Consider the following 23817-nt stretch of genomic DNA (forward strand, 5'->3'; position numbering starts at 1 on the left):
TTTAAACTCAAAATTGTGATGAATTTTCGTTCGCATACAATGCCGAAACGTTCTTTATTATCCTGGAAGAATATCGACTCTAATAAGGGCCAGAATTCTTGCTCAGCACCGCCTTCACGGCAATATCTGTTTCACCAAATACATGTCATTTGTGACAGGTCTTACCCTGGAGGCAACACACACAAAAAAATGACTCTTCAAAACAATTTCCGGCACCAAGTTCATCCTAAAAGCAAAGCAGAGGTTTTTCCTATCGATTAACTTGTTATGAAATTTGTCCACATGTGTTGCACTACAAAGCTTTTGGTTTCGAGTCTGCTTATCTCTCAAAATTCAAAATAGGCTCAATCACATTGCCATGCTCCTCATCAGGGAGACTTACAGTTTTCACCTTACACCACAGACGTGGTGGTGTGTCGATTCGTACGATCCGTACGATTCGTGAATCTCATTACGGAAACCATAAAAACGAAATGACTCATTTCGTCGGTACGCGAAGCGTAGAAACGACTATTAGAATGGAGCAGAATATGCCAAGGTATCACTCACTCAGATGTAAACAAATCGATATGTCGACGGGAGACCAATTGATAGCCACCTTCCGAAATTAGACGGGGACGACTTTATCACATTTCCGAGGTAATGCTGCCACGTTAAAATTTAACTCGACCCTTCTTCGAAGGAGTTTCGATTTTAATTAAAATACTCGTCGTAGTTAACCGAGTCAAAGCTCTTTGAAAGACTAAAGGTATAACTATGAGTGAAGATGCTTAATGCAATCGCTTTTTCGCGATCATCTTTCGCCAACTATTTGGTGTCACGATTGACAGCCAGCTTACTTTCGACCAACAGGTCGAAAATCTATGCACGAAGTTATCGCAGAGAATTGCCGTGCTGCGAAAAATAAGACGCTTTTTACCCATTGATCAAAGAAAACTTTATTATAATGCTATGATCAAGCAGACAATGCTTTATGCATCAACCATATGGACATCTTGTTCTGCTGAGAATTTGCAGAAAGTCTTTAAACTTCAGAAACGCGCGGCACGTGTAATTCTCGGAGCTGACACTAAAGCGAATAGCGTACAACTGTTTAGGAAATTGGATTGGGTTCCATTCTTTCATGAGGCAAAAGTAAATAGGTCACTAATGGTGCACAAACGATTGTCTGGGGACTGTCCACCTTATATGTCCCAAATGCTCGTAAGAAATGCAGACATAAATGAAAGATCAAGCAGACATGGACAACTAAACCTCGTCTGTCCCCGATTCAAACGGGAGTCAGAGGGAGGTAGGTCTTTCACAGTATCGACCTCACGCCTCTAGAATACCTTACCACTGGAAATAAGAATGAAACCTACTATCAAATGTTTTAAGAAGGCCATGTTAGATTTTTTTAAGAATAGTTATAAACGATTAGAACGTTTTATCTTATAGTTTTTATAAACTTTGTAATTTTAGATTTTTAGCTCTTGATCTTTTCCATAATTAATTAGTTCTTAATCTTTTTTAATAATTATTTGTAATATATTTTAAGAGGGCCACTGGTTTGTCAGTTTTATAATGTTATGTGTTTTACCCTCTTTGAATAAAGTTGATTATTATTATTATTACTATTATCATTTACATTATTGTGGAATATTCCTCGCCATTCACGGGTATATTTTGTTTTTAACAAAGCATCCAGAGCACAATAGTTCTTAAATACAATTTCAATTCTTTAGTCTTGTCACTGCGAGCCGTTAGTATTTATATCATTACATTTTGTTTTCAACCTATCGTAACTGTGCAATCTGTAATGTATAGTCCACACTGCAAGTTTTTAAATATTATCGCATCTGTTTTTCATGTTTTTCAAATTTCAAATCGTCCGCTATGCATTTATACAGTGAATAACTTCAGTTTTCGTGAGTAAGTCATTATTTCACGAAATTAAGCGAAAACGATTCCGTAATGACGTCATAGTAACAAAACTGAGATATTTTGATTTAATCTCACTCGTGGTCACTCGTGGTCACTCTTGGCCACTCGTGGTCACTCGTGGTCATTCGTGGTCACTCGTGGTCACTCGTGGTCACTCGTGGCCACTCGTGGTCACTCGTGGCCACTCGTGGTCACTCATGGTCACTCGTGGCCACTCGTGGTCACTCGTAAGTACTTTTAGACCCTATCATCATCTGTTTGGTGTCTACGTAATCATTATTTTGTGAAAATCATTGTGTGTACACCGCTGAACGTTAAAGATATATGAAGTCGAAGGAACAGTTTTGGTGTAAGTCCACATTTTTATTAACAAAATGAAAATATACACATATCGGTTCAAAAGGTGAAGAGTTCGTACCACACACAAAAGCTGTCTTTTTTTTTTTTTTTCAGTTCTGGCATCTCTCGCGCGAAATTCGAAGACTATACCATGGCTTGAAATTCTATCTGAGAACGATTGTGGCCGCTTTTTTAAAACCGAATTCAGTGGCCACTTTGTTAAAAACAAAATATGCGTGGAAATGGGCAAGGAATATTCCGAAATTGTGCAAATGATCATGAAAGTGATTGCTAAAAGGCGATTGCGTGACACTCGGTAAGTTGTAAGATCACATATGTTATCATGTATCAGACGAAATAACAGTTTTCAAAATTTCCTGTCTGCATTCTGTACCCAATCTGCAGTTTGCAGTCTGCATTTTGTACCTAGTCTGCATTTCACACCCGATTTGCAGTCTGTCTTTTGTACTGACCGATAGCTAAAATGTGAATTCTGACCATTCACCCAACATCGATCACTCCAGCAGTTCAAAGTAATGCCAAGCATCTTCATCTGTATGCGGGAGTTACCCATTGGAATTTAATCATCTTCAAAACTCATTCAAACGCAATGTATCCACGACTCATTCACAGTTTCATTTGATTTGTGTGACAACTATGCAAACTTCCTCGATGCGTTACTGGCGAGCATCATCACAGACAGCCTTTACCACTAGTCGCAATGCCTAGCCTACGGCACGAACTACTTTCAACGACTGATTCAACTTACCTATTCATGTCCAATACATTTCCGTAAACAAGATGACTGAAGAAACTGAAATATTTGGAATATGGCGATTTTTGCGACTAGCAGTAGAAATATGACACCTTTAACTTTGTGACTCTCACCTTGTTTTTCTTGTTCTTCCGATCCCAATACAGCCCCAAACAATTCAAGAAATACACGACCAACAGAGGAGCATGTGGGAGCACAGGCGGCCCAAGCTCTTTTTGAGAACCACACAAGGAACACAACTTGCATATTTATAAGGATTTGAGTCAAAAGCCGCTAACGGTGCTTCTCCTCTAATCAGTGCCGTATGTAACGGCAAGGTGCAAGGTGTGAAGTATCTCCTTGAGAGGGGAGCCAATCCTTTGACTAAGGATAACGACGACCTGGGTTCTTTATATCATGCCTCATCACTCGGCTCAGATGTTCTTGGCTTAGAGCTGAGTCACGTAGCTAACGGTGAGACAATATTCAGCACTCATTCAGCTTGGGTGGGGCAAAAATAATCTTATTTTGTCTCCTGGAGTTGCAAGGAAGAATTACAATGAGGAGTATGTACAGCTGTTTGAAGAAAGCTTGTCGCAAAAAAGTGTGTAGGCTTACTTCACAACTGCGAATCGTTTTGTGGGTAGTTGTCAGGTGACGGTTTCCTGACCTTGTGATTTCTGGGAAATCTGAGGAAACGTCACTATAATAACATCGACCAGTATTTGACCGCACACTTATACAACAATACAACCAACTTCTATCAGTCTTTGAAAAAAATCGCAAACGTAAGATTAAAACGTGTGGTAGAAACTAATCTGGATTTAATGCCGAGAATGCAATTGAACTAAATAAGAAATACATGTTTTAACAAGGCCCATTTTGAAAACAGTTAAGTAACTGAGACGTTTACTTTAGGATCCCAGTCGCGTTAACCATTGACCGTAAAGCGGCCGAAACATTCAACCGTTGGGCTTTAGTATTGACGAGCTCTAACCATTAGTCGTAAAAAACGTTAAACGGTAAAACGTTTTCTGGTGACAACGATGTAATGGTGCTGGCCGTCAGTTGGCTAAAAGTTTTAACCGTTAACCATAAAAGCAGTTATCCCACTAATTGATTTAATTAATCCTCTTCGTGTCACTAAGAGACACACATGGCCTCGACCAGAGTTCGCCATTGATGTCTGGTGGGTGCTTGACGCTCCAGGTGCCCCCAAGTCCAGTTGATGTCCTTCATTTCCCTTTCCACCGTCCTCTTCCAGGTTTCTTTCGGTCTTCCTCTCTTCCTACGTCCATCAGGGGTCCATCTGAGAGCAACTCGTGGTAATTATGCCATTAAGACCCTTTTACTCGTTCTAAATCTTTTTAATTAGTATTATTATTGTAACTTATCTTAGAGGCCTCCGTGTCAGTTAGTTTTCCTCTAAAGTTACTAGTCTCAGCACAAATCTTATGTATCTGCCTCCCTCTTGGGGTATGATGCCTTTCTTAATTTCTTTTCACATTCTCTAATTTCATACGGCACTTCTGTGAGCGAGGATAACAAGGAATTGAATCAGTTACATACAGGCGTTTAGCGTTAACTTGTAAAACTCCTTGAAGAAGTCTACGACAATTAGACGAAACGGCTTCGGAGGATAAAGGAGTTTTACAACTACTGCCTGCTTAGTTCTTGTCACTAGTTTAAATTTTTTTATAGAATTGCTGTCCCATCTCAATCTTTTCCTTTGATAATGTTACCTGTCTCAATTTCTTTTCAATTTACTTGATTTTAGGATTTTCTGTCGACTCCAAAGACGCAATGGGCAGAACGCCCCTAATGATTGCTGTTGGGAATGGTAACGTTCAAGCGGTGAACGGTCTGATTAAAAGAGGAGCAGATCCATCCCTGATGAGCAACCACGGATGGAGTACGTTACATTTTGCTGCACACTGTGGTGACCCTCATATGATTGATCTTATGCTTACTCACGTGCCGGACATTGAGTCAAAAGTCGCTAACGGTGCTACTCCTCTAATCATCGGTGTGTGTCATGGCAATGTGCAAGGTGTAAAGTATCTTCTTGAGAGGGGAGCCAATCCTTTGACTAAAGATAGACATGGCCGGGATTCTTTATCGCATGCCTCATCACGCGGCTCAGATGTTCTTGACTTACTGCTGAGTCACATAGCTAACGGTGAGACAACAAAACTATTCATGTGGCTTGGTTGGGGCAAAAACAATCTTATTCTGTCTCTTGGATTTGCAAGGAAGAAGTACATTGAGGAGTATATACAGCTGTTTTAAGAAAATTTGTGGGAAAAAAGGGTATAAGTTCACGTGACGACTCCGAATGTATTGTGGGTATTTCTCAGGTGACGGTTCCCCGACCTGAGGATTTCTGAGAAATCGAAGAAAACGTCGCTGTAATGACGGGGCGATTTGAAGGAATTTATTTATTTTTCACATTTAAATCCACTGATTACCAAATACAAATATTACCTTTCCAGATTGCCTCGATTTAAAACAGCTGTTTACATCCGTAGTGGAAGTGCATTAGTGATGTGAGGGCCGATCAATTTGAATACTTGAATAATGCACTACAATAATCACTTGAATACTGAAAATTAGTATCAAAATTAGATCCCATAAAAGTATTTGAAAGCTATAATCAAGTAAATTTATCTGGTAGAACTGTCTTATCCTACCTGTAGCGCTTGCAGCAACTAAAAACAAATCGAGTCAAGGCTTTGGTTTAGTCGTGTTGTTAACGAGCAGTTGGGACTATTTTACAGAGTTGAATATCGAGAGAATCACGTATTACCGATGAGATTGACTGTTAACGGTGATTTAAATGTATTGACGAAGAAGCACAACCAAAAATTGAAATAGTTATCATCGATCAAGATTTAACCGCATACTAAAACAACAATACAACCAACTTCTATTAGTTTAGGGAAAAAATTCGCGAACATAAGATCAAAATGTGTAATACAAACTAATCTGGATTTGTCGATAATGCAATTCAACTAAACAATAAATATGTGTTTTATTAACAAGGCCCACTTTGATAACAGTTAAATAACTGAAACGTTTGCTCTAGGATCTCAATGGGGTTAACCATTAACCGTAAAAAGGCCAAAACATTCAACCGTTGGGCTTTAGAATCACGACTTTTAACCGTTAGTCGTAAAAAAAAGTTAGACGAAAAAGCAGTTTCTGATGACATCAACTGAATGGTGTTGGCCGTCAATTGGCTAAAATTTTAACCATTAGCCGTAAAAGCAGTTATCGCATTAATACCCTCTTACTCGCTCTAAATCTTTTAAATCATTATTATTATTGTTTTTAATATTACAAGTTTTTGTGTTACTTAATTATCCTCCAAAGGTTCTAGTTTCATTATAAATCTCATGTGTGTGCCTCCCGCTTAGAGTTTGATGCCTTTTTTAAATTTATTTTCACATTATCTGATTTTATACGGCACTTCTGCGATCGAGGACAACAAGGAATTGAATCAGTTACATAGAGGCGCTTTGTGTTAACTTGTAAAACCCCTTGAAGAAGTCTATTACAGTTAGAGGAAACGCATCGAAGAATATAGAAGTTTTTGACAACTACTGCTCGCATAGTGCTGCTTACTAGTTAAATTTCTTTGTTTAATTGCTCTCGCACTTCGACCTCCTTATCAGCTAATGTTGGCTGTCTTAATTTTTTTTCTTTTTTCGATTTGCCTGATTTTAGGATTTTCTGTTGATTCCAGAGACGAAACAGGGAGAACACCCCTAATGAATGCTGCTTTGAATAGCAACGTCCAAGCGATGAAGAGTCTGATTAAGAGAGGAGCAGATCCGTCCCTGATGAGCAACGACGGATGGAATTCGTTACATTTTGCCGCAAAAAATGGAGACCCTGATATCATTGATCTTATCCTCACTCACGTACCGGACATTGAGTCAAAAACCGCTGACGGTACTACTCCTCTAATCATTGCTGTTCGTTTTGGCAAGCTGCAAGGTGTAAAGTATCTCCTTGAGAGGGGAGCCAATCCTTTAACTAAGGATAATTCCGGTCGGGATTTTTTATCTCATGCCTCATCACGTGGCTCAGAAGTTCTTGACTTACTGCTGAGTCACGTAGATAACGGTGAGTCAACAAAACTATTCATTCGGCTCAGGTGGGGTAAAGATAATCTTATTTCGTCTCCTGGAGTCTCTAGGATGAAGTACAATAAGGAGTATATACTGCTGTTTCAAGAACGGTTGTCGGGAAAAAGCGTACAAAATCACGTGACAACTTTGAATCGAATTGTGGGTAGATTTTAAGTGACGGTTCCCTGACCTCACAATTTCTGGGAAATCTAGGGAAACGTCACTGTAATGACGAAGCGCGTTGAGCGCATTGATTTATTTTTTCACATTTAAATCCACTGATTATCAGATACCAATATCACCTTTCGAGATTGTCTGTCTGTTTGTTTGTTTGTTTGTGTTTTTTTCCAACAACCTCTCTCAAAACAGCCGTTTACGTCTATAGTGGAAGTGCACTAGTGATGTAAGAGCTGATGAATTTGAATACTTGAGTAATGCACCGGAATAGTCACTTGAATACTGAAAACTGGTGAGTTAGATCTCATAGAAAGTAAAACTCCTAGAATAAGTTAACGACAGTCAGACGAAACATGTCGGAGGATAAAGAAGTTTTACAACTGCTCGCATAGTGCTGCTCACTAGTTTAAATGTTTTTTTCAAACATTGCTCTCCCACCTTGTCCACTCTCTTTGCTTATGTTATCTGTCTTAATATCTTTTCAATTTATCTGATTTTAGGATTTTCTGTTGCCTCCAAAGACGCAATGGGCTGAACGCCCCTAATGATTGCTGTTGGGAATGGCAACGTTCAAGCGGTGAAGGGTCTGATTAAAAGAGGAGCAGATCCGTCCCTGATGGACAACCATGGATGGAGTTCGTTACATGTTGCTGCACATTGTGGTGACCCTCGTATGATTGATCTTATCCTTACTCACGTGCCGGTCATTGAATCAAAAGCCGCTAATGGTGCTACCCCTCTAATCATTGCTGTTCGTTGTGGCAAGTTGCATGGTGTAAAACATCTTCTTGAGAGGGGAGCCAATCCTTTGAGCAAGGATAATGACGGTCAGGATTCTTTATATCTTGCCTCATCACGTGGCTCAGATGTTCTTGACTTACTGCTGAGTCACGTAGTTAACAGTGAGTTAAACAACCGGCCATGATTATCTCAGGTTGGTGAGATAAGCTTATTTTATCTTTGCTCCGTCTTCAATGCCAAAATGTAAGTTACTGTTTTGTTTGTCCCGTCAATTTTAAAGCCGATCCGAATGAATCGTATGTTGGGTATTTATATTGGGCTATCAGTGGCACGTAGGCGACTTGTACTAAGATATTCAACTTCTTTTTTTCAGCAAATTGTTGTTCAATTGGTTCCGAGATAGACGTTTATTCGCTTAAGATAATCATTGTTTTTTTTTTTTTTTTTAAGGTCTTACTTTGCGAGAAATTGATGTCCTTATATGGCATGTAGGATACGGGAGAAGTTGCCAATGTTGGAGGTTTTAAAAATAATCCGCTGTGATAAGAGCGAGAAGTGTATGTCTGTGCAACGTTGCCTACGTTTTTATTATTTTCTTATTGTATTTAAAGGTCTGAAAGTTGACATGGTTTTGCAAACATTTCATAAGTAAATGAATTATTTTTTATTATACAGCATTTTTTTTTACTCTAGAACACACTCATGTTCATAAAAGCTGTATAGGACACCCAGGCATGTAATAGTATATATGAAGTAATCTCTGCATTCTGATTGGTTGAAATACAGATCTCAGGCAAGACCAATGCGAGGCAGAAAATAGTCAATTGAGTGAAAAAGCGATAAAGATTTGTTTATTTTACGCAAGATAGAAAAGAATGTCGAAAAGAATTCCTTTTCATTAAACACTTTCTTTCACAAAACGTATGATGACGTTTTGGTTTGAATGAATTTATTTTCGCTCAGTTCAACCCTCTTTGCTTCTGCATTATCATGAGAAGCTGACAGGTATAAAAGGTTTGATTGGCTATAAATGAATAAGAGATGACTTGGTTTTTCTCGTGCAATTCAAGTTTGGAATAAGTAAGCACTCGTAATTTTTTCCCAAATATATCAAAATCCACTCTTCCTATAGCCTCGTGCAATTTTGTCGGCTTAAAAAAAATGATAAACGGGATTATTTACACAAAATTTAACTCGATATCGTCAGATTACCTGCACTAATAAAGAAATGATTATATGACTGAGTGACTCATAAATAAAAAATCCTCAGGAAGCTTTTGCGAGCAAGTTTATAACATTAGTCAATCGATGAGATCTTATATTACAGAATGAAGGTCTTGTTTGCCAATAGGGACGATTTTGATGTTTCTATAGTCTGGAAAGGGAGCCAAAAAAATATCCCTCTTTGATGAAATATGGAGATAAGGAGCCAGCATTAATGATCGTCTGACGAGGGAAGAAAGACGGGTTTTAGAGGGAAGGGGTGGGTTACCAATTTCTCTAAGGTATATGGCTACGCTGGTGGCCTTTCGTGCGCGCAGCAAGTTCCGCTATAACGCCCGGTCTGAAAAGTGCATTCACCTAAAGGGAAGTAATTAAATGTTATATGCATCCAAGAATTCAGTCAGCTGCTTTAATCTTCGAATAGCCTGTAGGCGTGAGGTTTTTTTCTTTGCATTTCTTAAGTCGTGTCGTGTCGCCTCTCTCGCGCGCCGCATGACTTCGCCCGCTCAAATGAAAACACAATAAGTTGACTCCTTGGTGACTCTAATAAGTTGGCAGTTGTCTTGCAGGATAATTTTCAAAGGAATATTTTTTGAATTATCATTCATTCCCGTAAAGAAGGTCAAACTTAAAGTGGTTTCTGTGAATGTGTGGACTGACTTTTCAAATTGAACCCTTTAACTCTCAGAAGTGATCAACATGTAACTTCTCCCTATAATGACCTTCCATTCTCCAGCAAACAGGTGATCAGAGTACTCAAGCTTATCAGCTAGAAATTGTTATCTTGATTTATCTCCAGATTCTCGTAACTTATTTGCAAGGAAATGTGTAGCAGCTAGAGAGGAGAATTAACAATCAGGCCCCAGTTATTCGAAGGTTGGATAGCGCCATCCACTGGATAAAACTTTATCCGGTGGAGAACGCGATACGTTTTCCTATCACTTATCCGTGGGATAGCGATTTATCCGTGGGATAATGTTATCCACCCTTTGAACAACCGGGAACAGATCTTGGCAGTTGAAGGGTTAACTAGGCTACTCGAAAGTTATTCAGGCTAAGGAGAACAAAACTGCAAAAACGCTAAGTTAATATTTCGTTTCAAAAATAGCAGTGATAATCTACAAAAAATTACTGAGGCCCGCTTCCTCTGATAGAACGCTTAACCTTACAGATTGGCATAATCCTAATAAAATTGTGTAGACCTGATAGTGTCCTTTTTTGCCAAGCACATGAATTTAAGGTAAATATGTTCTGGTTCGAAAGGAAAGCTTTATTCCTCTCCTCTCTCGATTCCCTTTTGACTGAACCCGGAACTATCACAGTGGCGGATCTAGAGAAAGTATCGGGGGGGGGGGGGACACACAAACAGAAACGCCCCCTCCCCTTAGCTCAAGGATCGCTATCCGTTGAGTCAGTAGAGATGGCGACAGGAAAAAATCTTGCGTTAAAAATTTATAGTTTTTCATGTAATATATCAAAAACGAATGTGAGTGTTTCACCAGGGGTTTCAAACACCGAGAAACAGATGGAACCACGTGGCTGCAGGCCGCGTGATTTTATTCTTTGAAGCATTACGTTGACCTGTATGCATGATTCATTGTTTGGTGTAGTTGGTGTGACCATTGGCGAAGACGTAGTGGCAAGATTTAGGGAGCCAAAAACGGTTTACGAAGAACGTGCATTAGTCGAAAAGGTATTCGTTCGTTTACTAAATGTAAAAACAAATAAGCGGTAACAATATTTGGCGAATGCAAATTTCTCAGTGGGTTATAGCTCCTGCGATCGATGCAGAAGCACTTTTTAGCTAAAAACACCAGCTCTATGGTGTTTTTAGCTACTTAGTTATTTCAGGGAGCTGGTAACCCTTAAACAAGTTGATCAAATCAGTTTTTTACGAATGACTGTAATTGTTTAATCATGGGGTAATAAAGTTGTTGTTGTTTTTTTTTAAGACTATGATAAACTCAAGGAAATTAGGGGAAAGAAATCCACTGAAGACCATTCATGAAACAATAACCTTGTCATTTTTGGAATTGTTGTTAGCGATCTATTAATTATTGAAAGTGCTTATTAAAATGTAAGTGTTTTTTAAACTAATACCAAAATCATGTTTCATCTCTGATCAAAACCCTTAGGATTTTCATCTGGTGTTCATTTGATATCAACATTCATGCATGTGACCCAAAAGTGCCTCATTTATCGGCATTTGCCCTCATAAATTATTAGTGAATTTGAGAAGTTATAACAGTTGACGATGTTTTATGAAGCACTGTCTTTTTAATTCCATCATAAGGTTCCATTCCATAAACTGCCAGCTCGGTAAGAGAAAAACAACAGCGATGAAATGCAAAGAACACATTGACAATAAACAAAAATAGTTTAATAAATCTACATATGTGATATTAATATTCTGTTGTTACTCCTGACTCATTTAAAAGGGTAATGATTATAAGTCACATATCATCAACAACAAAGTCTTGGTTTAGTAAACCGTAACACTATCTACGATCTTCGGGAAAAAAAAAAGGCTTTTTAAGCAGTTAAATATAAAGAAACGTGAATATACAATATACGTCACAAAATTTTCTCCTTTTTCCGTACATTGCAGGCTTTTGTGGTATCCAAACGCAGTCGAATCCTTTTACTATGCCCCTAGTATTAAAGAAAAATCGTTTTATTATTCCACTATTATACGCCATTTTACCATATTATGGCAACAGAACGAACAAAATACGCGTCACCATGACGCTGTAGGAAAGGGCTAGAAATAAGAAAGAAAATAGAAGTAAAAGATGGCTGCAATGAGCGATGAAAACTTTGATTTTTTTTTTAGGTTTGTTTTTGGTTAAAGGGAATTTTAAAGCGCATCGGAATGTTCTGATATCGTCTGTCGCTTTCGTTAGACTTATTTTGAAAACTAGAAGCCAAAATATTCGAAAATGAAATAATACTTGAATAATGAATCCCTATTTTGACAGTTACATAAGACGAGCGGAAAATTTCCTCATTTCTTGTATTTCGCCTCCCAAGAAACTAAGCATTTCAGAGAATACCCGTGGTATTGTTATTACATCGAATAAGTTGGATTTTATATTTCAGCGAAACAAAGCCGACCAGAGCCAGCTGCTTAAGTGAGCTGTCACGTATTTGAGCAAACTCTTTGTTTGTCGACGACCGTTGAAACCATCGAGGGGTTGACTGAATGGAACGACACCAAGCACAGTTCCTGCTGCTGCTGCTGTCTCCTGCACAGCACCTTTACACTGTGAACTATCAGGGGAAGGTTTACGAGATTTAAAGTACAGCCATGATACTAAGCCAATAAGAGACAATAATGCAGTTCTCAGACAATCATCAGCAGTTTATCGGCCATAAAATGACTTTCCAGCTGATGCCGGATCAGTCGCAGCCAAACAGAGACTAAGAAAGCCAGCTGAACATATGCATAAACGCTGAAGGAAAAGAGTACTCTTACAATGATCTACATTACACATGTTTTAGATGGCAACGGATAGCGCAACCATGAACAAGTAAAATGGACAAGCCCCAGTTGGGTTTATTATAGTGCCAATTGTAACCCAGTTAAAAATGGTATTACACCAAGTTTATGCTCATCATAGAGTAGTACTGGACTAAGTAACATGTCACATATAATGTAACACCTTAAAATTGCTTTTAATTAATGATTGCGTCCTGCGGCCTCGATGTCTGAAAAAGTGTCCTTCTGTGATGCATTGCGCAGAATTCAATCGGGCGTCTCGTAAGCTTGGATTTACAGCAATATCTTAAAGCTACAGAATAATTCCTCAGAAAGCAATTTATCTATAGTTAGGGATAAATAAATTGACAACTTTTAAACAATGATAAAAAAATATAAAAAACTAGATTGTTATCAGATTCTATTGCGTGAAAGAAGAATGCTAAAATTTACTGCGCTCTAATTGTGGCCTCGTAGGTCAGTTGGTCGAAGCGCCTAAATAATATCTGTGAGGCACGGATTCGAATTCAGTTGAAGCCTGAGATGGCAGTGCATCTGCAAAGAACATTTTGTTACCTTATTAATTAATATTGATAAATTGAATAAAGAAACGTTGTTTTAGTTTGAACGGTAGGTTGAACTTAGGAATTCAAAGTGCACTTGAAAGTTCGTCTGGAATAATTTGACGGGGAATTGTATTTACAAAAGACAAACCTTAGCGTACCATATCCAATTGGCCTTTAAAATAAAGAAGGAGAAAGGTGGGTGAGAACTCCAAGGAAGGAAAGAGAGAGCATTGTGATCTTTTAGCAAATTAATGTAATTGACACTGCACGAAAAACATTAGGCCAGAACTCGAAAAACCGCGATAAAAATTTGATGGAAACCGAAAACCACGTTCAATGCCATCCTGATGGCCCGTCTTTCGTTGTATATGACTTGCTTTTATCCACTGAGGTATTGATGCGAGTTCGTCTCTCTAGAGAGATTCTAAAGGAGAGATGTTTGGCAGAAACGTTACTTCCCTCCTTCCGTTGCAAGCTGGTTGCAAGCCATATTTACCACCGACTCAAACATATTTCATATCCTCTCGTACAAAATTAACAATTTGTATTGTATCATCGAAAGGTGATGATGATTTTCGTAAAAAATGTTTACTCTACAGTGTATATCTCTATACCGGATATTGAATGGTTTGTTTATAGGCGATTTTCTGTTTGACTGGGATGTTTCGGTAAAAAATCGACTTCTTTCAGACAAATAAAAATCTCAAGCAATTTGCAATACTTATACCAATGTCATCTAATTTAGAACTCTCTTTCTGCATCTCTCGCTCGCTCATCAAATCTCTTAGCTTCAAGACGAAGATGATAGCATTTATTTTTAGAAAAATTACGGAACTGGCCCAGCCGCACATTCGCAGTCCTTTGGTTTTTGTAAATATCTGTCTATAAGCGAAGTGGCCTCCCGCAGGCGGCTTAATAACTTTCTTTCGTCCAATTATTATGATGTTGTAAATTCATTTATCGCCATTGTTAAAAAAAAAAGGCAGATAAATGATGACAACGATGACGAATGCGTTTATTGTTCGATATCATTTCATCTACGATACCTTCGCACGAAATCCCTTTAGTGTGTCTAAATTCTGCGGGAGTAAGATCGATATGCTCGCGTTCGATTACGCATTTAAATATTCCACTCGCTGAAAACAACTAATTCGTAGCTGCTCGTGCAGTCAGGTAATTTTAATTTAGGCTGCGTTAATTCACGCGACTTCTTTTTTAAACGATTTTAACTTTTATTCCACTGAGCTAATTTGTTTAAGGCATTGAGATTCTGTACCTCTGAAAGTTATTGTAAATTATGGCGAGCGACCACGACTGATCTTAAAATTTCCAATCGATACACAAAATTTTTGATCCATGATTTCTCTCAATTCCTTCCTTGTTATAGCTGAGAAGAGTCGGCTGAAATGGTCACTTGCATTCAAACTGTTAGGAGACTTAAATTTGTGCCTAGATTTGACATATGAACCCAAGTGGCCAAAACGAATCTTGTTACCGTTACCTTCAAAGCCTAAAAGTACAGCGCTTTTCTGAACTGGACTCCAGTGCTCTTCTCTTTAACGGAAAACCAACGAAGACAAGGACTAGGGTTGAGTTACCTCAGCTGCCAACCAATTATACCCAGTCCTTTAAAACCTATAATTTATTCGGACTTCGGCATCTCATAGCGTAACTACGTCAAACACGATTGAGATTCTTATACTGGAGACTTTTCATCAGTTTAGAGATTATATAGAGAAAAATGCCAAAAAAACCTGGAAAACTTGAGGAAGCATTACATAAATTTATGGGAGAGAGGAAAACCAACGACGAAGGTGAGAGCCATGTTTGACTCTTAAAGATTTTGAGATACTCGATGAATGGATAGAAAGGAAAGCAACAGCCCATGACACGTCAAAAACCAACTTAGAAACTGAAATGGTTACTTTTTCACATGCATACTATTTTCCGATAAATATCCCAGTCTTTTTTATCTGGGCTTTTAAACTCAAAATTGTGATGAATTTTCATTTGCATAAGATGTCGAAGTGTTTTTTTACTACCCTGGAAGAATGATCCACTCTAATAACGACCAGAATTCTTGCTCAGATCCATCAACAGAAAACTCAAAGCTACTGCTTAGTAATTCAAGATCTTGAAATAGATGATCACAAGATTCTGAGATACTCGATCAAGGGATAGAAGGGAAGCAATGCAATAACCCACACTACGTCAAAAACCAATTCGGAAACTGAAGTGGTTACCTTTTCACATACCTACTATTTTCAGATAAAAATTTCAGTCTTTTACGGCTCAAAATTGTAATGAATTTTTATTCGCAAAAAATGCCAAAGTGTTTATTGCCGCCCTTTAAGAATAATCGACTCTAATAACGACCGGAATTCTTGCTTAGCACCAGGGTCACAGTCTGTTTCATGGAATATATCATATATCGAATACAGCCTTCGTGCTCTAAATTAAGACGTAATGACAATGGTCCCTTGCTTGAAAGCAATTGTGAAAACAAAGAAAACAATCAGATACAATGAAATATATGAAGTTAATATATTTTGAACTGCGGTATTAGATAGGTATGATGCACTGCGAGTCGTCAGTTTTTATATCATTACATATCGCTAAGATTAGTAACCGGCAAATTTTTATAGAGGAAAGTGAAGCGTTGTCTTCGCGACTGGTCAGTTGTTTACTTTTCTGTTGGTTTCACCTCTCATCTGTTTGGTGACTGCGCAGACATTAATTTGTGAAAATCATTGTGTGTACACCCCTGAACGTTAAAAATAAAAAATTATGTGAAGTCAAAGGAACAGTTTTGGTCTAAGCCCACATTTTGAAAATATTACTCATATCGGTTTTAAAGGTGAAGAGTTCATAACACATACAAAAGCCTTTTTTTTTAATATACGATGGCATAATTGAAATTCTATTTGAGAACAATTGTGGCTGCTGTTTTGAAAACAGAATTCAGTCATGGCTACATAGTTAAAAACAAAATGTGGGAAGGAACAGACAAGGAATATTCCGAAATTGTGCAAATGATCGCGAAAGTGATTGTTAAAAGGCGATTGCGTGATACTCAATAAGTTGTAAGATGACATATGTTATCATGTCTTTACCCAATCTGCAGTCTGCATTTTGTACCTAGTCTGCATTTCACACTCAGTTTGCAGTCTGTATTTTGTACTTACTGATAGCTAAAATGTGAACTCTGACCACTCACCCAACATCACCCCAGCAGTTCAAAGTAATACTAAAAAGTTTCAACTGTATCCGGGAGTCACCCCTAGGAATTGAATTATCTTCAAAACTCATTCAAATGCAATGTACCCACAACTTATTCACAGTTTCCTTTGAGTCATTTGTGTTTGTGGGAACTCTTTTTTTCTGACTGTAGTATTAGCTTATCTGATATTTCTCTCCCCTGTCCATAGACTATGTTCCACACAGCAGCTTAGAAGTTGGAAAAAAAGAAAGAAATGAACAGAGGGAGTCTACACCAGGTGGATGTATGTAACTGTTACATGATTGTAGGTTACACTCTAAATTTGTTTCATTGCTGAAAATTAGGGTTTTAAATGGCAGAGATTGTGTAGCATACTTAGTATCCTCTGATTGTAGGTGAGATACATGTAATTTAAGTCTTAAAAGCAAGGGTTGTATCATCTCTTAACTAATCCGTTAATTTGGATGCAGAATTCTTTGAATTGAAAAAAGAAATCTCTTCATGCAGTCCAAGAGTTGTTACTTGATTGAATGTTTGAGGGCTTAAGTGAACAATTTTTTTAAGCTTGACTAGATAGCTCTCAGTTGCCTTGTAATGAGTTCAGAGTATTTTGAACAGGAACTTGAATTGATAATTGAATTTGATTTGTGTTTCATTTTCTTCAAACAAAATACAGCACAGCAAAACTCAATAAAAATAGAAGAGACAAAGAGAAGAAGTGGATTTTTACAATCCATTATTGGAAAATTTCAAGGAACAAAGGGAACAAAGTTGCAAGAAAGGCAGGAAGAAAGTGAGAGTGGTTTAGTAATATTCATTTATTAGCAGTAGAATTGAAATAATTAATTCTAGTTATGTTCAGTGTAGTATCTGTGAAGTAATTGTGTATGGTCGAAAGGAATTAGGAGAATTAAAAGCACGTGGTCGAGTGTAGAGTTGAATCTGTTTTGCATGCGTGTAATTTGCTTAAATCTGAAATTATGTTTCACAGACCGTGAAACACCACATTCAGTATTTCTTTGGAATCTCATTATGAAAGAAATTCAACCAATTAGAATTTTGTCAAAATAAACGTCAATTGTAAAACAGTAACTGTACAGCCAGAGAACATAGAATTGATAGCATAGTTGTATCAGTAGCTTGCAAATAAGGTGCCTACCAGCAGGGGACTGCATTAAGATAGGAAAGTGTTAAGGTTTGCCCAATACTCCAAAACCATGTTGATTGGTCTAATCAAAGAAGTTTTTTAATCATTCTAATGGTAGAATTTTTTTTTGATAACACTTTGAAAACAATTGCCATATAATTGCTTTTTCAAATTATCATTTGACAATTGATGATTAGTTTGTTGTTAAATTCATTTCTTTATATCCAGATAAAGTTGCATGCCGGTCAAAAGAAATAGAAGAAACACACAGAAAGGAGAGTTTGACAGTTTTGACAGCAACAGGTAAATTTTGTACAAACTCTTGAGCAATAAGTAATATTTGCCGAGAAGGATACATTGTTCTGAAAAAAATCATGAGAGGAAACTATTCACAGAAGTTTTTGCTACAAAAATATCAATTCTGATGATTATGGAAGTAATTATAGTGAAAAGTACAGGTACAGTGAAGATGTGACAATTAAAGTTTTGCTCTTCTACTGAAACATAATGAGATGCAGTAGCTAGAATAACCACCAGAGTTTGCACCTGGCGGGTGAATTTACATATAAAATGCATGTCATGCCTTAATTTAGTTCACTGCTGAAAAATAAGGGTATTGGAGATTTTATTTAATTTAATTTACTCCATTTTAAACTTCATTTGCTCAACCAAATCAGTCTAGGTTAATATTTTCTTGATAAACAACCTCCTCAATTAAGCAACCTGATCCTTCCAATAAGTGCTGCTCTCCAAGTTAAAATTCTAAAAAATTGCCTTGATGCTTATTTTAGGAAATAGGAAAGACCTTTGTGTAATTACAGATTGAGACGAAGCTATGTTGTATAAGATTAAGTAGAATTTCTGTTACTGTTTCTGCTTTACTTTCAACTTATAACAAAGAAATGTATGGAAATACCTGAGTGTAGAAATTTACTACCCCACAACACTGATTAATCATAACTGTTACAATTTCCTCAAATGTGATTGGTGCATTAGCTGCTTTATTTTTCACTAATCATTCTGGAGAGTTGTAATCAAACAGTTAAAGCAGCCAAACATAGTAAGTCCACTCAGCTAAATCCACCAATCACAGAAATGATCAAAGTAACCACAGCAACAACCACTAATATCCTAAAAAAACTGGGGAACTTACCAAATGGAGGGATTTTTCACTTAAGACAAGTCATTGTCTCAACCTAAGATATTTTCGCTAAATGTATTTCTTTTTTTTTTTGAAGTTGTAATTAATGGTTATGATTAATTGGTAAGAGGACTTTGTGGCGTCCAATTCAGTCTGTATTCATGCTCTTGATTGACAGATCAGACTCTCACCTTAGTGGTCGTCCTATTTTGTTAATAGCTCATAAAAATTAGAGATAGAATCTGACTCCACTCAGTCTGATTACCATTATTAACCAAAGCACAATTTGAGTGACCTTCTAGTAAGAATAGATTGAGTGTGTTTAAACCTTGAAGCACTGAAGAAGGACTTGAGTTTGTTCTCAAACATAGAACATTATTCATAAACAAAGCATATAATTGTTTTTTATGTGTGCTTATGGATCATTCAACACTTAAACAGTCAAACAATGTTTGTCTGTCTCCTTTTTTCCATAAGGCTTGTCACTCTACTGATTTTTTCAGTGAAGCTGAATTTAGAAAGCAAAGTATTCTCTCACTTATAATACCTAGCACTAATTTAGTTAACATGTTTAACGTTTGAGTCTTGCCTGTGGCTACGTGATTTAATACCTTCATTCGTATTTTTTCATATCAGATTCAGGTACTGCTACTTCTGATTCAACAGAAAAAACACAGAGAAATAAGAAAGAAGTTTTCACAGCAACAGGTACAGCTATAGAAGGTATACCATAAGCCTCAGTAATTTAGTTGCATTTATATTCCAATATTGCTTTGCTTTCAACCCTTAAAGTTTATCAACGTGTAATTTCTCCCATCTTCTTACTCAGTAGAGCCTTAGAATAAGGCTCTACTGATTGGTTATTTTATTTTCCTCGCTCATTTCTGTGAGCAAGGATAACAAGGAACTGTTTAGTGTTAACTTGTAAAACTCCTTCAAGAAGTCTACGACAGTAAGACGAAACACGTCTGAGGATAAAAAAGTGTTACAACAACTGCTCGCATAGTACTGCTCACTAGTTAAACTTTTTTCCAAAACTTGCTCTCCCACCTCGACCTCCTTCTTTGATAATGTGACCTGTCTTAATTTCTTTTCACGTTATCTGATTTAAGGATTTTCTGTTGACTCCAAAGACGCAACAGGCAGAACGTCCCTAATGAATGCGTCTCTCAATGCCAGTGTCCGAGCGGCGAAGGGTCTGATTAAGAGAGGAGCAGATCCGTCCCTGATGGACAACAGAGGATGGAATGCGTTACATTTTGCCGCACTGGGTGGAGACACTGACGTCATTGATCTTATCCTTACTCACTTGCCGGACATTGAGTCCAAAACAGCCGAGGGTCACACGCCACTAATGGTGGCGGCTTTCAAGGGCAAATTACACACAGTGAAATGGTTTCTTGAGAAGGGGGCAAATGTAACCTGTGTTGATAACAGGAGGTGGAATATGTTACATATTGCCGCACAGTGTGGAGACACTGACGTCATTGATCTTATCCTTACTCACTTGCCGGACATTGAGTCCAAAACAGCCGAGGGTGACACGCCACTAATGGTGGCGGCTTTGAATGGTAAATTACACGCAGTGAAATGGTTTCTTGAGAAGGGGGCAAATGTAACCTGTGTTGATAACAGGAGGTGGAATATGTTACATATTGCCGCACAGTGTGGAGACACTGACGTCATTGATCTTATCCTTACTCACTTGCCGGACATTGAGTCCAAAACAGCCGAGGGTGACACGCCACTAATGGTGGCGGCTTTGAATGGTAAATTACACGCGGTGAAATGGTTTCTTAAGAAGGGGGCAAATGTAACCTGTGTTGATAACAGGAGGTGGAATGCGTTACATTTTGCCGCACAGTGTGGAGACGCTGACGTCATTGATCTTATCCTTACTCACTTGCCGGACATTGAGTCCAAAACAGCCGAGGGTCACACGCCACTAATGGTGGCGGCTTTCATGGGCAAATTACACGCAGTGAAATGGTTTCTTGAGAAGGGGGCAAATGTAACCTGTGTTAATAACAGGAGGTGGAATATATTACATTGTGCCGCAGAGAGTGGAGACACCGACGTCATTGATCCTATCTTTACTCACTTGCCAGACATTGAGTCCAAAACAGCCGAGGGTTACACGCCACTAATGGTGGCGGCTTTCATAGGCAAATTACACGCAGTGAAATGGTTTCTTGAGAAGGGGGCAAATGTAACCTATGTTAATAACAGGAGGTGGAATATGTTACATTGTGCCGCACAGGGTGGAGACACCGACGTCATTGATCTTATCTTTACTCACTTGCCGGACATTGAGTCCAAAACAGCCAAGGGTCACACGCCACTAATGGTGGCGGCTTTCATGGGCAAGTTACACGCAGTCAAATGGTTTCTTGAGAAGGGGGCAAATGTAACCTGTGTTGATAACAGGAGGTGGAATATGTTACATTTTTCCGCACAGGGTGGAGACACTGACGTCATTGATCTTATCTTTACTCACTTGCCGGACATTGAGTCCAAAACAGCCGAGGGTGACACGCCACTAATGGTTGCGGCTTTGGATGGCAAATTACACGCAGTGAAATGGTTTCTTGAGAAAGGGGCAAATGTAACCTGTGTTGATAACTGGAGGTGGAATATGTTACATATTGCTGCACAGGGTGGAGACACTGACGTCATTGATCTTATCTTTACTCACTTGCCGGACATTGAGTCCAAAACAGCCGAGGGTCTCACGCCACTAATGGTGGCGGCTTTCAAGGGCAAATTACACTCAGTGAAATGGTTTCTTGAGAAGGGGGCAAAGGTAACCTGTGTTGATAACAGGAGGTGGAATATGTTACATTTTGCCGCAGTGGGTGGAGACCCTGAGGTCATTGATCTTATCCTTACCCACTTGCCGGACATTGAGTCCAAATACGCGTACGGTTCTACTCCTCTAATCATTGCTGTTCGTTTTGGCACGCTGCAAGGTGTAAAGTATCTCCTTGAGAGGGGAGCTAATCCTTTAACTAAGGATAATGACGGCCGAGATTCTTTATACCATGCCTCATCACGTGACCCAGATGTTCTTGACTTCCTGCTGAGTTACGTAGCTAGCAGTGAGTCAGCAAGCAGCAATGATTAACTCAGGTTGGTGAGATAAGTTCTACAGCTTATTTCATGTTCGCTTAATTCTTCAATGTCAAAATGTAAATCACTGGTTTGATCGCCCCATCAACTTCAAAGCTGACCCGAATGAGTCGTATGTTGGGTAGTTACTATAGGGCTGCCTGTGGCACGCAGATGACTTTTACTAAGATATTCAACCTCTTTGTTCAGCAAATTATTGTGCAATTGGTTTCGAGATAGACATTTGTTTAGCTAAACTACTCATTTGTTTTTGTTTTTGTTTTTTTAAGGCCTTAGTTTGCGAGGTGTTGTCAGTAACCGATGTCCTAATATGGCTTGTACGATGGAGGAGAAGCTGTCAGCTGGTTAGAGATTGTTAAAAATTAACCCACACTGATAACAGCCAGAAGTGTATGTCTGCGTAATGTTGCCAGCGATTTAATTTTTTGTATTTAGACTTCTTAAAGTTGACATGGTTTTGTGCACATTTCATAAGTAAATGAGTTATTTGTTAATATATAACATTTTTTTTTTACTTTCGACTACATTCATGTAAATAAAAGCTGTATAGGACACCTGTTAATAGAATACGTAAAAAATTTCTGCATTCTAATTGGTTGAAAAACAGTTTTCAGGAAACACCAATGTAGGGCAGAAAATAATTAACTCAGTGAAAAAGCGGTAAAAATTTGTTGATAACTGAAAACAAAAAAAAAAAGGAATGCAGAAAAATTTACACTTTGATTAATCACGTTGTTTTGACCAAAACGGCGTGATGGTGTTCTGGTGTGAATGAATTTATTTTCACGTGGGTCACCCCTCTTTACTTCTACATTACTATGAAAAGCTGCCAAGTATAAAAGGTTTGATCAGGTTTAAAGGAAGTAAAAATGACTTGATTTTTCTCGTGCAATTTGGAATAAGTAGGCACTTTTAACTTTTCTCCAAAGACCTCAATATTGCATTCTTCCTATAGGCTCACGCAATTATGTTGGTTGTAAGAAAAATAAACGAGATAGTTTATATAAAATTTCACTTTGAATCGTGAGACTACCTCCACAAATAAGGAAATGATTATATCACTGAGTGAGTCAATTTATAAGGAGTTTTTAGGAAGCCTTTGTAAGTAAGGTTTCAAGATTAGTTAATCAATAAAATTTTATATTACAGCATAAAAGTCTTTTTTTCAATGGGAACGACTTTAATGTTTCTATCGTCCGGAAAGGGAGTGAAAACATTTCCCCGTTTGATAAATATTGTTATTGATCGCCCGACGGGGGATACACACGGCTTTCAGGGGGAAGGGAGGTTGAATCCGTCATTGTTATCAGACTTCAACTAAGGGGAGGGACTCCCAATACGTGGCGTCATTAGAATAAATAGAGCATAAGGAAGAGGGGGGTGGGGGAGAAATCAGGAGAATTTTTTTGAATTTTGGTTTAAACAAGATCCACCGATTCCACCCCCTCCCTGCAGGCGATGATTAGTAGCCAGTCCATACGAGGAAAAAATATTGAACTGAGGAACAGCGCCCACGAAAAGGAGGATTAAATGAATTCAGAAGGTTATTTCCAAAGAGATTGCTGTAAAAGCGTAATCGCTTCCCCTCCCCCCACCACCCCATTTATCCCCATTTTCACAATAAGGCATTAGTGAGGCCTGTGACGATTGTTGATAAAGTTTAGGGTTATTTTAGCAAACCGAGCATTGTAGGCTTTGCCTTTATAGACTTTTTTTAACTTAAGTTAAAAAGATCTTTCAATGCCTTCAAGTGGCCTGTAAATTTTAGAAGACGCTGTCAGGTGATAGATTTTTTAAATATTGCGTGGCTGGAGATTTAATGTGCGTTTAAAAAAGCGATAAACG

The 23817-nt window shown here is 38.1% G+C and overlaps 2 protein-coding genes across 4 annotated transcripts in view; both read left to right on the forward strand.

The window, feature by feature from the left end:
- The window catches only part of LOC111338022 (ankyrin repeat and FYVE domain-containing protein 1-like), a 101797-nt gene extending 78669 nt beyond the window's left edge, over nt 1-23128 (forward strand). For 2 of the 3 annotated variants that reach the window (XM_088747509.1, XM_088747508.1), the window contains exons 8-10: nt 17931-18005; nt 19480-19566; nt 19956-22235. In XM_088747509.1, the coding sequence (XP_088603635.1) occupies nt 17931-18005; nt 19480-19566; nt 19956-21967 (2174 nt within the window). In that variant the 3' untranslated portion in view covers nt 21968-22235. The other variant, XM_088747507.1, reaches the window with a different exon arrangement.
- LOC111338016 (ankyrin repeat domain-containing protein 16-like) lies at nt 1150-9557 on the forward strand. The gene is made up of 5 exons (XM_088747762.1): nt 1150-1291; nt 3293-3490; nt 4794-5195; nt 6743-7144; nt 7827-9557. The coding sequence occupies exons 1-5, from the start codon at nt 1150-1152 to the stop codon at nt 7859-7861; spliced, it is 1179 nt and encodes a 392-aa protein (XP_088603888.1). The 3' UTR covers nt 7862-9557.
- Nucleotides 23129-23817: the final 689 nt, after the last annotated feature.

This window comes from Stylophora pistillata, chromosome 2 (assembly GCF_964205215.1).
Source record: "Stylophora pistillata chromosome 2, jaStyPist1.2, whole genome shotgun sequence".
NCBI classification, from domain to species: Eukaryota; Metazoa; Cnidaria; class Anthozoa; order Scleractinia; family Pocilloporidae; genus Stylophora; species Stylophora pistillata.